Raw genomic sequence first — 17,153 nt, 5'->3', positions numbered from 1 at the left:
CGTTTATTTCATCCATCCCCCTCGAAAACGATAGATCGAGGTCCCACTGTATTTGAAATGTTCCTTTCTAATAAATATATTTTTAATATAATTGAGGCAATGTATAAAGCATGAACAATGTTGCGTCAATCATCAGCGGCATGCCCACCTGATCTTCGGGTTCATCCCACTTCTTGTTTTCATCAGGTAGCTTGCTCTACCCCTACCCCTAACATCATGTGCTAGCGGACAACGTGAGGCATTCTGCAATATTCACGTGCTTCTACCCCGGATTCTTTTCTTTATCTTCAATTACTTTCAGTCCATCTTTTTAAGTTCTCACTTGTTTCTTCAGAAGGGCCATGGTCCGAAGATTAATAAAAATGAAACCCTACTTTATTCAACCCACACGGAAAACACTCACTGGTTTGAAGTCAACCCACCCTGGAAAGTACGGAACCACTCGTACGCGGTGAAGTTCGGAACTGATGGTATCGCGTACAGCGTATACAGAGCATACTGCAGAAGGTGAAGCATGACCGTGCATATGACTGTGCCATTAAATTTTTTTGTCCTAAATAGAAGGCAACATACCCACTAATTTCTAAATAGCATAGTGCCAGATGAGCAGATGAATTGGGATTGCTAGCAGGGAGAAATAATATATCCGGAGAAGATATTCCTTTGTCAGTAACTTCGACAAATGAGACTTACAGTATAGCTCGGGAATTGTAACCTGATGCCCTCTTTTCGGAAAAAATGCCACATCAACTGCTGAGAAGCTCAGCTGCAAAGATATCGAGTTTTGCCAGAAATCTAAGTCTCCATTGTATTTTTCCCACTATTTCCCAGCTTAAATAATGTTAGAAATATGCCGTGTTTGTCTCATTCTTTTTTGAATTACATGCACATAACTAATATTTCAGTCCATTAAAAGTATAATACCAATTGTCAAAAGTCATTGTTAGACACCTTTTGGGCTAATAGGTGACTCATGCAGCCGTTGACCTCCAGAAATGGGGAACTTAGAAGCTAAGGTCTTCGTAATACGATCCATGCGTGACCTGGAACTTTTTGTTTGATTTTGGAGAAAAGGAAAGCGTCAGAGGGGGAAGGCAAGTGCTGAATGGAAGGGGATAGCAATTCTTGGGAATTGCGCTTCTGTTACTATCCTATGGCATTGAACTTTTCCCATTGGTAGTTTTCTCTCCTGGGGAAGATTCAAACTATGTGCCTGTCGTTATTACCCATAAATGAGACATTGTATATATTTCGTCTCATTTTTGTCAAACATTGGACACAGGAAAATTGTATGTCGGGACTGCAATCTTCAAACAATCAATGTGGGAAAATGATACTTCGGGGAACGACAGATGCGGGAAAAAATTACATTGCCTACATGGAGCTTTATTTGGGATCAGGAACGGCAAACAATGAACACGGGAACGATAGATCGGGGTTCCACTGCATATTCAGAAACCTGATGCGTGGTATTGTGGCCTTGGGACATCCAAGTGGTTCCCCTAGGCAATTTCAGTTCCAAAAATGGGAAATTAGGATTTTAACTGGTACAGAGGTATACTATTCCCTGCACTAATGTTTACTATGCAATTAATTATGGGATAGAGCAGCGATCATCCTTGGGTTTGGCTATGAACAATAATGAGCATAGGTATGACACAAGAAGTAACAGTTACTTCAAAATTGTGGCTCACAATCTCTACTTGCATGCTAAAGTGCTATCATACATAGGATGGAAGTTTAATAATCATTTACCTGTTCATGGTAAAGGTGCTAAGAGTCACCCCGAGTTTTAAAAAAATTAAAAAAAGTATTTATTGTTGAGAGCCTTTTATTCTGTGGATGAATTTTTTATTGTCTAAATTTAATGCATTGTATATTGTAGATCTTCTATTTTTTTCTGACTTGTCTTATAGGTGCAATTAAGGCTCAGGGTCAATAAAATTTATTATCATCTTATTGCCATTGACAAAATAAAAGTAGGTGGGGAAAAACTTAAGCAGGTAGAGCAATTCAACTATTTAGGCAGTACATTAGAAGAAAACAGATACAGCAGGAAGGAAATCAGGAAGAGAACTGTATTAGCAAAGGAGGCGTTCATGAAGAGGAAGGAGCTTATGAGAGGATCGTTACATGAGAGTTTAAAGAAAAGGTTAGTGGAAAGTCTGATCTAGAGTGTAGCTCTTTAAGGTTCAGGAACATGGACACTTTGACATGGGAGGTGGAAAAGAGAAGACTGGAGGCATTCGAGATGTGGGTGTGGCGAAGAATGGAGAAAGTGAGCAGTGGATAGAGAAAAGGAGGAATGACGAAATGCTGGACATGGTGGGTAAGGAGAGGCAGCTTTAAATTGAGATAAGGAGGAGACATAAGGTATGGATGGGGGGAGCAATAAGAAGGAAGGGGATGTTGAAAAAGTTGTTGGAGAGTAGGATATTAGGCAAACGAGGGAGAGAAAGGAAGAGAATGGGATTTTTAGATAGAATGAAAGAGAGAGGGCATTTCAGTGAATTGAAGAGGGAAGTGCTAAAAGGTCTGGGAGGCACCCAGAAAGCTTCTTAAGTAGTCCATGGAAACCAACCTTAATCGATGGAATACATTAATAATATTTGCCATAGACAATTGAGACAGTGACGCTGCAATTCACTGAAGTGTACTTCACTTCTGAGGCAATAAGAGGTGGCAATATTGGTACCCTTACCCTTTATGCTTTCTACCATCTATCATAGTGAACAAATCAAGGTTTGAGAGCTAAAAAAGCATCAACATCTTTTTGTCCTTCTTAAGGATTGATCCAGCGATGGCTTTGATTGCCTTAAAATGTTTTCAGCAAAAGAAAACGGAATCTTCTCAGAGATGATATTGATATCATCGTAGATATTCATACTAATCAGAAAAAAATTCTTCTTCAATCAAAAAAATTTAGCTATTTGAAGGCTACATTAAGACCAAGATCTGAAGCCAAGAATCGAACTAGAATCAAAAAAAGTGGAACTGATCCCTAAATATGATTATTAACAAAACAGGACTCTAACCTCACTTGTTGAACAATCTGGAACTGTAGGACATGTGCACTCCTGGGACGTTGTTTCTGTTGTTGAAGAGGAATGCTGAGCAGTCCAATTCTGAGTAGTATGCTCACATGGTGGACAAGTAGGAGGCTACAAAGAAATATGATCGGTTTATAATTGAGTGGAACTTAAAATAATTAAAGCTGGGTTGTCAAGATCATCAGTGGTAACAATATTTTAGGAGCATAAATTGATATTGGAGCATTGGGCTTCTCCACAAATTTTTAGATAAAATCAGAAGGCATTTTCTATTTAAATAACTTTATATCTCTTTGACTAATTCATTTCATTTCATAATTCATCACTGAGAATTTTCCAAGGAATCATGAATGGCATGACTACCACACTCGCTCAAAATGTGACGTTCACCTCAAAAGTCACCATCTATCTCTAGCTCTCAAGGGACCTCATCACACTCCATCCATAATTTTGAATAAACTTCCGTCTGAATTGAAAAGCTGTCCCCCTTCCCTATTCAAAGTTTAATTACGCAATTTTTTAGCAGGTAAAGCCTATTATGATATTAGCCACTTATTTAAATGAATCTATGAAATTTGTGTTATAGTGATTTTTGCGATGAAACCATGCAATGTATATTGCCAGTTTGGTGAATAAAAAATTATTATTATTATTATTTTAGGAATATGCCTCTTTCACCTGATGCCCTTATAATTAAAGCAGTATTAGTCAATAGAATAGCATTCAATTAAAGTTTATCAATATAATAAAGCTCCAAATAAATAATAATAAAATAATAAGAAATAAATAAATGAAACACTAAAAACAAATAAATAAATTATCTTTGATATTTATCTCCCAAAAATATAAAATATACTCAAATCCCATGCAAGGCAAATGATTTTTCCTCGGTGAAAATTTCAAACTCCGAATTCAAGTTCTCACCATGGCTTCAAAATCATAATATTTCCCTCACCTCATGAGTTGTGGGGCATGGAACGTTTGAGACTGTAGGGCAATTGCACTCCTGAGTAGTCATGGTCTGAGAAGGAGTCACTGAGGTCATATATGGAGTAGTGTGCTCACACGGAGGACACGATGGAGGCTGCAATGAAAGTTTCTCTATCAACATGTGTACACTCAATGCCAAATTCATGTCAATCTCTAAGTATACCAACTCAGGGTTCCCACTCTAACTAAATAATAAAATTCACGGTTTTTTCCAGGTTTTCACGGTCTAAATTGCGTCAAATTCACGGTCTGTTTGATAAGCCATTTTAGGAAGAAATATTGATCTCATAAAAATCACTGGCCGCACGTTAACTAAAAATATAGCAAACGCGATAAACCCCGCTCTTAAGTGCTCTTATGACGTCGCCTATCGTTAGCAAAATTTAGGGCCGGCTAAAGGTTGTGAGTGAGAAAATGGAGGGTGACAGGGAAGTGAAGAGGTGTCTGATTTCTCGCCAGGGTTAATGATCACTTTGGTTAAAGGTCGTTCAATCACAGCCTTAAGGTCTGCGTCGTCATGACACACGGACCAATATTTGCGCTTCGAATATACATGTGCAGATAAATGCATGGACAGTATCTGCGAGTGACTGACCTATTTTTCTTTTGATCCGTCAATTGTAGATCTAAAATCAAGTTTGAGAGGTTTTTAAGGTTTCATGACGAATTTCACAGCTATTTCCAGGTTTTTTCACAGTAGACGAAACTCACGGCTTATACACGGTTTTAAGGTTTTCACGGTTGAGTGGGAACTCTGTAACTGCACTCAGGTCGGTCTGAGCTCAGACTGACCTGAAAAGAAAATATGAACTGACTCAGTGCATTGTTCACCAAATAGGATAAGCATTTCAATCTTCCCCAATGAATTTTGCCGTCCTTCCATTAGTTTACACATTGCAGTGGTTCTATCCACCACCTTCAGTAACCTACTTTCTTAACATGAAACTTGCATGCGATAGTATTTTTTATCATCATATGCATTCATACAATGTTGATGGAAAATTTAAACAGATATCCAGTACCAGAGAATCTAAGGAGAAGAAACGGCTGCAGAGATTATTTGCAATCTTTAGAAAATTCATCCATAGCACATTCTTAGGTGCAGCACTGGATAAGATTTCCCAACCAAGTCCGGAGTGGCAATTCGCTGGAAGCGATTGTTGCTTATAATTTCAATGTGAATGATTGGCTAAAAAACTTATGAATGAGCAAGGTCAACTCTGAATATTTTTTTTTCATTTTAGAATCATAACCTTGTGCCATTCGTAATTCTGAGTAATTAAAGAAAGTGGCGATCGAATGATAAAGAAGAATCACAATCTACCACTGAGCTGGATCAGTTTGATCTACTCAGACTGGGTCTTGTAGGTTTGAGCTGAGATTTCAGACAGGTTTAGAAAGTAGGTAAGCTAACTTGGCCCATTCTCGGACCGGTCTGGTCGGTTTGCTTCATTTACCAACTTGGGCTACGTCGGCCAGATCAAGCAAAATTCGGTTGTTAAATATAGTGACCGCCTGGAGTACAACGTAGTGACAGTCTTCAACGATTAAACAAATGCCTTACCTCAGGAGTTGTGGGGCATTGCACCTCTGTGACTGTGGGACAGTTACACTCATGAGTGCTCGTCTCCATTGTTGAGGAGGGATGCAGAGTGGTATTGTTTGGCGTCGTATTTTCACACGGTGGACAAGTAGGGGGCTGTAAGGGAATGTTTGACACACAGTAAATTACACATGCAATATTCTAATCATAATTAAAACTTGCAATTGAAAAATTAAGAAATTGTTCTCGGTATGACTTGGAAGAAGTATTTAAAAATTATAATGAAACCTTAGTAAACTCAATACCTCATTTTATAAAAACAAACTACAGTTTTTGCAGCTTAATGCCATTTTCTGGGTACAAATCATGCGACGGTAGGGGACATATGTACAGCTTAAAAGGTGGAAGGGGGAGTTGATGAAAGAGAAGAAAAGGGGTGGGATTCAGATAGGGTGAAACATTCCTTATGCCCCATTGACCTATTATAGTATAGTTTTATCACAGTAGATACAAAAAAGACAATTTTCAAAACTGTATAAATTTAGACTTAGAATTTTTGACAGGAAACATAAAAAAACAGAAAGAGACATTGATGTCAAAAGCGATTTGTATGGTGCCATTGAGTTCTGGACTCCTACTGTCGTAGCACATAAAATTCATCCACTGAGTGCAGTAGTTGAAAACAAGATTAAGTCTTTGGCTAGTGATGATATCCCCTTTACTCTATAGATGAGTTCTTTGCATGTAATTTTAATATTTGACAGTGAAATGTATTTGTAGTTCATTCCTTGGGGTTTTTGTGCTATGTGAATTTTCATTATATGAGAGTGTTTTAACATTGGAAAGATAGGGATGTGTTCCCAGAAGCAAAAGTGTTGGGCATCGAATTTCCTATAAACCATACATATTCCTATTAATAGCCTTAAAAGACCTTATTTATACAAGCATTAACAGTTTAAAATATCTTTAAAGATAGTAGGCATGCATTAAAAGACTTTTTTCTTGTTAAAATAAATTTGTACATGCTTTTGAAATTCCCACCTTTTGAGCGGGTGGACTAACATCCAGGAAAAAATGCATGCTATCTCAAGGGTTCATAATGCATTGCTGGCAGTTCACGAATTTTAAAACCAGTCTAAAAAAATTCTTGTGTCACCCAGGCCCTTTTCTTGCTCATCCAAATGACAGAAAAATGCTACTTTGAATACTGATTCATTGCTCAAGGAGTTAATGAATGATAAATCATAACTTAACAGAAGTTATTCAGTTAAGGGGACAAGAAAAATTACTTTGGTAGGTTGGCAGTCCAGACACATGACGAGTAATGCTTTTGCCCATTGCTCAGCAATGAATTTCGACGAATATAGGTATAAACAATGAATAAAATATGAGGCAAGCAATACTATCTATATGGGTAAGATAAATGTAATTTCGTGTGTATTTAGTGCAAGTTCACATTCATCAAGAGAGTATTAAAGGTTATTTGATTAGGCTAAGCAGCGTTGGAATGTTTCCCCAAGGAACAAATTTGTGCTACTTCGAAATTGCACAAATCGAAATTGTGCTAATCAAAATTGCATTAAGCTAGGCATGTGTGTATACACCATTTATCTAAAAAAAATACTATAACTACCAAGAGAAATCCTATAAGTCAAAAATAAAAAATAAATACCTCTGTAACTGTGGGACAATTACAAGCTTGAGTGCTGGATTCCACAGGCGATGTTTGGTGCCTGGTGGTCCACTCTGGAGTTGTGCACTTACATGGTGGGCAAGTGGGAGGCTGCAATGGAATTGCACCTCACTTAATTTGTATTCTATGGGTCAAATAAGTTTCCCCACAAATTGGGTGACAACACTAATTCTATTGAGTGAATTTGATTTACTCTATTTTTACATGCTTTTTCTTAACTTGCTTCGTCTGTTTGTCTGTTCCATTGATGGAATCTTGTTATTGATTTTACACTCATTTCCTGTTCATTGGATTTGCTTGAAGTTTTGCACACTTTTTTTACTTCTGATGGCAATACAATATTGAATAATCAGGTATTTGAAATTATGTTCCATTATACTCTACGACTGCTAATTAACGAAATTTTCATAACGAAATTTTTTTTAAATTCTCTCGATAGGAGGCATTTTAACAGGCAGTAGATTTGAAAAATATCATCTTTAAAATTGATCGAATGTGTGCAAATGATAACTAAAAATGAAGAAAAATTCTAAAATCTCTTCCGCATTAATTGTTTTTGGCAGACAATTGCTTTAGGGCTCTAGTTTAATCGATTACATGATTCACCACTAAAAAGAAGAAAACAAAAAAATAAAATAAAAAGAGATAAAAAAACACGATATTTCCAAAATGCACTAAAAAGTAATAAAGTAAGCTTTACCTCGATTGCAGAATAAAGTGTGAGTGTAGATAAGGTTTAGATACTTATGTTGCATGCCAATCCACCTATCAGACTCTTCCACACTCATTTCTAATAAACCTAATCAGTAGCCACACTTTATTCTCCAAGTGATGAAAATCTTTTAACTTTTTAGTGCATTTGATACTGTTTTTGGAAAAAGGGTACTTTTATATTTTACTTCAATAGCATTTAATTTTGTGAGCAGTATGTCTTGCATCTTGATGGACACATGTAATTCTTTGTTCATGAAACTTAAGAAGTTTCTTAAACCAATGCATAGTATACCCATCCTGTCATATGATCCTAAGGCAAATAAAAATTATTATAATAATATATTAAAATCATTGCAATACATATACATATGTATTATTTCATTTACCACACACCTCAAGATCAAAATAATTTGCAGGACCAAAAACTATGGGCCTTACAAACTGAAATAAGTTGCCTATAGTAGTAAAGAAATATGAATTGATCAATGTATTAAAAAATGAACTGGTTCAATAATTAAAAAGGAATTTTTGTTCACTGTTGATGAATTTATGCAGCCATAACTATAATGTGCATTGATAGAGTCTTGACGTGCCCTGTATTTTTATGCAAAACTAATCACTGGAAAAATACATGGTATTACTGTCATTATTAATCTTACCTCAGTGCTTGTAGGACATTGTGCCTCTGTGACTGTGGGACAGTTGCAACCCTCTGTACTCGTTTCTCCTGTCGTGGATGGGTTTGCAGTGGTCCACTTTGGAGTCGTACACTCATCACACGGTGGGCAAGAAGGAGGCTGCAATTAAATCCCATCCACTGAATTTGATTCACATTCACCGAAATGTTTTTTTTACCAGAGTTTGGGCAGACAATGCATTGACAGAACTAGAGTGGGACAAGTGAGAAAGGGACTAATTTGGGTAAAAAGGGAGGGTTGCCAATTATTCCATCCATGAAAGAAAGAGTTTGGGCCATAAAGATAAGGAGGGCCTGGGAGAGAAGTGAAGAACAATGGTTGAACATTCTTCTACATTTTTCCCAGAGTCACTGGTATACTTGCACATGAAAGATTTCTGCAGCTGAAGGATTCATTCAAAATAATTATTTATGACAATTACAATATTGTAAAGGCATGGTAATATGACAAGCCCTAACTCCTTAAATAAAGGTTTGCAAGACTGTTTTTTTTATTTCCAAAAATGATTCTTATTGCTCTTTTTGAAGTCCTTCTCTCGTAACATTGATGCATAAATGTCTTACCTCCGTAATTGTAGGGCACTGAACCTCAGTGGTAGTGGGACAGTTACACTCGGTGGTGCTCGCTTCCGGCGTACTAAATGGATGCATGGTAGTCAAATATGGCGTAGTATTCTCACATGGAGGACATGTAGGAGGCTGAAATAGAATATCCAGCTCTCAGTATGCATAATATCCTAAAACTATATGTATTGCTTTTTGATTGTTTTATTCAATACATGAGGGGCTGCCTATGAGTTATGTAAGATTTAGACATCTTGGGGATGGAGGAGGTCAAGGCAAATCTCACCAAATCACATGCGGAGGAAAGGAGGTCTTGGCAAATATCAGGTAATTTTCCTCCTCAAGAAATAGAGTAAAATCACAAATAATGGTCTAAATTATGCAAAAACAAGTTTATACACTAAAAAAATGGCTAAATCTCAGGCAATATTATTTACCCTGATTATGCAAAAGTAGAGATGGGTCGAATAGCAGATTTCTCGAATTCGAATATCGAATTCGAGTATTAAATCATTGCTCGAATATTCGAATACCTCGAATTTCGAATACCTCGAATACTAAATGATGAATGCTGGAATGTTTGACTTGGTTGCCTATGCAGCAGGCAACTCAAGATTTTGGGGAGCAATTTTGATTTACTTTAAAGGATTCGAACAGGAATTTAGCTGATTAATGAATATTTTAATTTTATGGAAACGATTGGGCATATAATTAATTCAACTAACATCGCTTTACCCCCACTTCTGCTGCCAAGTGCTAGCTGACAAACTGAGGCATTTTGCAAAATACAAGCTCTTTTCCACCGGATTTTCTTCAATTATTTTCAGTCCATCTTTGGGAGTTCTCACGAGATAAGAAGATGAATTGGAATTGCTATCAGGGAGAAACCAAATATTCTGTGAAAATATCCCTTTGTCTGGGACTGTAAAAATAAAGATTTATAGCACCACTCATTAATTGTAACTTGATATATGTTTTCGGAAAAAAATACCGCATCAACTTCCGAGAAGCTTTGCTGCTCATATCGAGTTTCGCCAGAATGCTAGGTCTCCTTCGTATTTTGACATTTATTTCTTTGCGTAAAATGCTTAAATAAACTCAGAAATACGTCGTGTTTGGTCTTATTCTTTTTGAAACTACGCGCACATTACTAATATTTCAATTCAATAAAGGTGTAACATCAATTGACGAAAGTTATTCTTAGACACCTTTTGCGCTAATAGATGACTCATGCAGCGGTTGACCTCCACAGAAATGGAGAACTTCGAAGCTGGTAGGAAAAAAAGGGTCAGTGGGGGAGGAAAGGGAGGGCCGGAAACACGTTTCTATTGTTCTCGTGTAACCCGGTATTTTTTCGAAGCTAAGGTCTTCGTAATATGATCCCTGCGCGAGCCGTGACCTTTTTTTATTTCGAAGAAGAGGAAAGCCTCAGAGGGGTGGACTAGTGCTGAATGGAGAGGGATACCGGATCTTGGGAAATGCGCTAATGTAAGTATCCCACGGTACTCACACAGCAATTGACCTCCAGAAATGGGTAACTTCGAAGCAGGTAGCCAGAAAAAGGTCAGTGGGTGAGAAAAAGGGGGAGGGCGTGAAAAACGTTTTTATTGTTCTCGTAACTCGATATTTTTTTCGAAGCAGGGGTCTTCGTAATGCGATCCCTGCGCGAGCCGGGACCTTTTGTTTGATTTCGGAGAAGAGGAAAGCTTCAGAGTGGGTGAGGCGAGTGCTGAATGGAGGGGGATAGCGGATCGTGGGAAATGCCCTAAGGTTGCTATCCCACGGCACTGAGGTTATCCTGGTGGGGGGAATCGGGGATTTTCGGATTTTTTCACCCGACCATTTTCGGTTCCCCTCATCGAACTCTTTTCACCGCTAAAATCCACGAATTTGATGTAATTCGTCAACTTGCGTAAAACGGCGCTGCGAGCACTAAATGACTACAGTTCTCTACATTTTCCGAGTCAACTACCAACGACATGCGTGCGACAGTGTATGACGCGTAATTCAAAGTATTCGAGGTATTCGAGGCGGTACTTTTCGCATAACTATTCGAAACCTCGAATATCGAATACTTTCTAATATTCGAGGTATTCGAGTATTCGCGGATACTATTCGCACATCTCTATGCAAAAGCAACAAAGTAGCACAATTGCCCTTGATTGACTCAGTTGCCACCAGCAAGCCAAACAAACAATTTGACAAACTCTGTGGTATATGAGGTGTTGTGTGAGCAAGCAACTATGGTTTAGAATGGCTAAATTATAGTGAGGTTGAAACAGCAGATGATGTTAGTAAAAATCATGCGAACATGTTAGCTCCAGGCTACAGGTCACTGTAGAGACCAAACGTGAATTTCCCATGGACTGAATTAGAATGGGTTAAACTCTTTCCCAAATTTCAGCTGTAACATATAAATTTAAGTTGTTTGTTGTGGATTTTGGTGTGACGTGAACCGGGGAAGGTAATAATAAGCAGCAGAGGTGGAGGGAGGTGATTGTTGTGGTTGTGGACGGCGCCGGAGGAGAGATATGGAAGGGGGAGTTGCATTGTAAGAGTGATGGCCGACGGGTGTCTCTTCCGAGATTGATTTATTTAAAGTGTATTTGAAAGCGGAGTAAACCAAAGAAAAATAAAAAAGTTACATTTTTGGTTTTACTCCACTTTCAAATACACTTTAAATAAATCAATCTCGGGAGAGACACCCGTCGGCCATCACTCTTACAATTGGGAATAGATATAAGTACGTATGAGTTTAGCGTCGATAGTGAGGAACCGGTGGAAACTGAGATGCAAGCGCTATTTAGGAAATTTAGGGATGAGCAAGCTAGAAGAGATGCAGAAATGTGGGGGCAATTTAGGGAAGAGCAAGAGAGAAGAGAGAGTAAAATTTAAAATAGGAGATAAGTGGATTTGCTTACAATGTAGGTCTCATTCTATTATTTTTTCAGTTGTGTGTATATTCAATGTCATGTTGCCTGTATTTGATTCGTGTTTGTTTATGTGTGAATGGGCTGGTGACGTAAATTGAGCCGGAAGGAGGGAGATTAGATAGCATGAAGACAAAAATGTAACGTTTTTTATTTTCTCTGGTTTATTCCACTTTCAAATACACTTTAAATAAATCAATCTCGGGAGAGACACCCGTCGGCCATCACTCTTACAATGCAACTCCCCCTTCCATATCTCTCCTCCCGCGCCGTCCACAACCACAACAATCACCTCCCTCCACCTCTGCTGCTTATTATTACCTTCCCCGGTTCACGTCACACCAAAATCCACAACAAACAACTTAAATTTATATGTTACACAGCCATTCCTATTTAGATACATAGGAACCTTAAGGAAGCCAATTTGCCATAATTTAAAGAAAAACTCAAATGAAGTTGATAGTAACTATTCCATTTTAAGATTTCTGAGGTCAATAATTAAATCATCGGGATAAAAACAAATGTTAATAAAAAAATCATTAACTGTATCCTAAGATACAAACTATTTTGCAGTCTTAAACAAAACTGATGAATATTTCTTATTAAAAATACAAGTTAAATAAAAGAAACATAGTTTGAGAGTTTTTTGTTATAAATGCAGTAAATAGCTATTATCTTGCACTTTTTGGTAACATTAAATATTCAACCCCAATTCAATAAAAGTAAAATATAATTAAATAATTGGATTTAATTAAACCATATGAGTGGAACTAGGCTGCTTAAAATAATCCTTGGTTGAAGCCTGTTTGCTAGATAAGATGGCTTGAGACAGTTCACAATAGGTCTACTTTAAGGGACACATGATATTTTCGTCAGCAGATCAGTGACATCAGTATCAGGTGTCAATATAACATGTTTAATACCATGTAAAAATGTTTATATTATATTTTGAGCTAGTTTTACTTTTACACTGGAGATTATTTAAATGTTTATCACTCATTATGAAAAGGTGTTTATATACATATAAGTTTGTAGCATGTCATTCAGACTGCATTTAGTGCAGTCACTCTTTTGGGTCTATCTCAGTCGTACTAAGTGCCACAGGAATTGGGTTTGGTGTATTCAATGCAGAATCTCTGCATGCACATTTTAGACTTGGTTCCAGCACTGTAACTTGACATTGAGTTAAGCATAACATATTTTAGTGTGGAATACAGCCATCACTTAACCCTAAATGCTGCACAAGGGGTTTGGGGGGTGCAGATATTCAGCATATTGGTCCTGTGCTCATCATTATCCTACATCCTCCTCATGCCTTTTCTAGCAAGAGCCACTGGAACAATTTTCTATCAACAACACTGGTAGAGTTATTTGCACAAATCTACATCCTAAATATATCTGCTTTACTTCTCTGCATACATACGTATTAATGTTGTGTGCTTTCTTCCATTTTCTATCATTATACATCCCCAACATTACACACTTCTACCAGAGAAATTACAAAAAATCATGGCAAACTAAAAGACAACATTTCTTACTAACGAACTTCCTCACCTCAGGAGTGGTGGGACATTGCACCTCAGTCACTGTTGGGCAAATGCATTCATGGGTACTAGATTCTGCACTAGTCGATGTATGCACAGGTGTTGAATTTGGTGTAGTATTTTCACATGGAGGACAAGTGGGAGACTGAAATGGAATTCAATACATAGTTCTATACTTTTAACCATGATAGACAAACTAGCACTATCAGCCATCCTATCAAATGGCCCAAAGGATATGTATAAAGAATGCCATGGACCGATCTAGTTGTCAAGTTGGGTTACAATTTAGTAACATACAAATAAATGGAATATTTTTCATTTGAGAAAAATATTTAATTCATCAATTACTAAATGTAATATTTTTCTTGAATTGCACCAAAGAGATAACAACACAGATGAATTTTTGTGCAACATTAGCAGCTTACATTAAAATGAGGACATCTGAAGGCATTTCACCTTTTTCATTCCTACCAAAAATCCTATCCTTGGCTTAAGGTAAACTGTTTACCCTTTTTCCATCAGAAACATGTAAGAAAGGGATAAGTATCTTACTCTGAGCTAGCATCTATCACAAAGCTACTGCCCCAAATTGAAATCACCCCACCCTTTAACTCACCACTGGGCATGTTGGGCAAGAGCAATCTGTTGTAGTTGTTTCTTGGGTGTAATTTCCTGTCTGGGTGGTCCACGATTCAGTAGTGCATTCACATGGTGGACAGGAAGGATGCTGAAATTATATTTTCATGCTATTAATTCAAGATAGATTACAAAATAATGGATGGAAATGGAAATATATTACCGTACAATCTTACCAGTTTATCTGTTGTACTCGTTGATTCTGAAACTGTAGAGCAAGGCTGAATAGGGCAAGAACTACATGGATCAATGGTTGTATCAAAGGAGGAACTGGAAAATTCAGTAGTAGTGCTTGTTGAACCAGTGGGGCATGATACCTAAAGAAAGCATTTGGAATTCAACCAATTGATTAACACACATAAAAAAGTATAAGGTACATCATTTTATCAAACAAGCAATATTCTAGGAAACTAAAAAATTTTACTTTACCCATTCTACATTCATAACATCAATACAGTGGAACCCCGATTTATCGTTCCCGCATTCATCGTTTTCCCACATTCATCGTTCGCCGCTCCTGGTCCCAAATTAAGTTCCATAAGGACAATGTAATTTTTTCCCGCATATATCGTTCCCCGAAGTATCGTTTTCCCGCATTTATCGTTTGAAGATCGCGGTCCCGTCGTATAATTTTCCCGCATTTATCGTTTGACGAAAATGAGACGAAGTGTTTACAACGTGTTATTTATGGCTAATAACGACAGACACAGTTTGAATCTTCCCCAGGAGATTGAAATACGATAGGGAGAAGCTGAGTGCCGTGGGATAGTCACATTATCGCATTTCCCAAGATCCGGTATCCCCCCAGACAGCACATTTGTGGTAATACATTTGTATTACAATTGTAATACAGTGTCAAATGTCCTCTATTACAATCGTATTACAATTGTAATACAGTGTCAAATGTCCTCTATTACAATCGTATTACAAATTCCCTTGTATTTTGCCTTTGTATTACAACTGTATTACAAATCATCTGTATACAAAACGTTTGAATACAACTGTAATACAGTTGTATTACAAAAATCGGTACAATTTGTAAGGTTACAGAAGATTTACCATTTGTATACAAATGGTTGTGCTATCTGGGCCCCTCCATTCAGCACTCGCCTCTCCCCGTCTGAAGCTTTCCTCTTCTCCGAAATAAAAAAAAGGTCCCAGCTCGAGCAGGGATCGTATTACGAAGACCTTAGCTTCGAAAGAAAATATCAAGTTACTCGAGAACAAAAGAAACCTTTTTCACGCTTCCCCCTTTCTCGACGGCTGACTTTTTTTTAGCTGACTCGCTTCAAGGATCCCCACCTCTGGATGTCAACTGCTGCATGAATCACCGAATAGCCCAAAAAGTGTGTAAAAATGAATTTCGGCAATTGGTATTATACTTCTATGATATTGAGATATTAGTGATGTGCACGTAATTAAAAAAAGAATGATACCAAACACGATGTATTTCTAACGTTATTTAACCATTTTAAGCAAGAAAATAGTTGGTATAATAAGATGGTGATTTCTGTCGAATATCGATATCCTCGCAGCTGATAGTGAGCTTCACGGCAGTTGAAGCGGATTTTTTTTTCTAAAACAGGGCGTCTGGTTACAATTTACGAGTTATGCTACAAGTCTCACCTGTCTGAGGAGCTAACTAAGCGATGTCTTCTCAGGATATTTTGTTTCTCCCTACTAGCAATCTGAATTCATCTGCTCATCTAGAGCTACGCTACTTATTGTTAGAAATGAGTGGGTAAGTTGCCTTCTCTATAGGATAAAAAATTTAATTGCGCAGTCATATGGTCATGCTTCACCCTCTGCAGTAAGCTCTGCTTACGCCATACGCGATAGGATTAGTGCCGAACTTCTCGTACTAGCGGTTCCGTACTTTCCAGGGTGGGTTGACTTAAAACCGGCGAGTGTTTTCCGTCTTCTCGTACGAGTGGTTCCGTACTTTCCAGGGTGGGTTGACTTAAAACCGGCGAGTGTTTTCCGTGTGGGTTCAATAGAGTCCGGTTTCATTTTAATTAGTTTTATTCTTTTTCGTCTTCGGACCATGGCCCTTCCGAAGACACAATTGAGAACTTTAAAAGATGGACTGAAAATAATTGATGATGAAGAAAAGAATCCGGGCTAGAAATGTGTGAATATTGCAGAACGCCTCAGTATGTCCGGTAGCACATGACGGCAGGGGTGGGGGTAGAGCGAGATCCTTGGTGAAAACAAGAAGTGGGATGAAGCCGAGGATCAGGTGGGCGTGCCGCTGATGATTAACGCCACATTGCCTCAATCATATTAAAAATTTAATTGCAAGAAAGGAACATTTCAAATAATAAACTATTTTTGGCCTTCTTGATACATCCTATAGCCAATCACTGCGACGGCGAAATCAGTTGTTTGAGGCATAACACGCACATTTCTCTCGTAAATACGTGTACTTGAAATGGCATTTGATGGATAAGAATTTTTACGTCGAACAGAAATGCATAATAGCAGTGAAAATTCCGAGTGGAATGAAACATTTTTTTAGCAAGGCGGCGTGTTCCTTCAGGATATTTGAAATAGATATAATCCGAATCAACAATATGACCTAAGTGTTTTGATAAAGGAATAATATTCCTGTAATCAGCTAAAATCTTTTTTGAATCCATTAATGAATGTCATAATTCGCAAAAATCCAGCGTTTCCTGGGACATAGGCAACCCGGACAAACAATCCCGCATTGATCGTTTTCCCGCATTCATCGTTTTTTTTCATCCATCCCCCTGAAAAACGATAAATCGAGGTTCCACTGTACTTATGTT

The 17,153-nt window shown here is 37.7% G+C and overlaps 1 protein-coding gene across 8 annotated transcripts in view; it reads right to left on the bottom strand.

Moving 5' to 3' along the window:
• The window catches only part of LOC124160269 (mucin-2-like), a 194,001-nt gene that overhangs the window by 79,342 nt on the left and 97,506 nt on the right, over window positions 1-17,153 (bottom strand). For 6 of the 8 annotated variants that reach the window (XM_046536092.1, XM_046536085.1, XM_046536089.1 and 3 more), the window contains exons 15-23: window positions 14,538-14,678; window positions 14,342-14,452; window positions 13,736-13,870; window positions 9,252-9,386; window positions 8,650-8,787; window positions 7,256-7,366; window positions 5,605-5,739; window positions 4,006-4,134; window positions 3,036-3,161 (exon numbers count right to left, since the gene is read on the bottom strand). In XM_046536092.1, coding sequence (XP_046392048.1) covers window positions 3,036-3,161; window positions 4,006-4,134; window positions 5,605-5,739; window positions 7,256-7,366; window positions 8,650-8,787; window positions 9,252-9,386; window positions 13,736-13,870; window positions 14,342-14,452; window positions 14,538-14,678 — 1,161 coding nt within the window. The remainder of the gene's footprint in view (window positions 1-3,035; window positions 3,162-4,005; window positions 4,135-5,604; window positions 5,740-7,255; window positions 7,367-8,649; window positions 8,788-9,251; window positions 9,387-13,735; window positions 13,871-14,341; window positions 14,453-14,537; window positions 14,679-17,153) is intronic. The other 2 variants (XM_046536086.1, XM_046536090.1) reach the window with 2 other exon arrangements.

The sequence above is a fragment of the Ischnura elegans genome, chromosome 6 (assembly GCF_921293095.1).
Source record: "Ischnura elegans chromosome 6, ioIscEleg1.1, whole genome shotgun sequence".
NCBI classification, from domain to species: Eukaryota; Metazoa; Arthropoda; class Insecta; order Odonata; family Coenagrionidae; genus Ischnura; species Ischnura elegans.
This window is presented reverse-complemented; position numbering and strand designations above follow the sequence as displayed.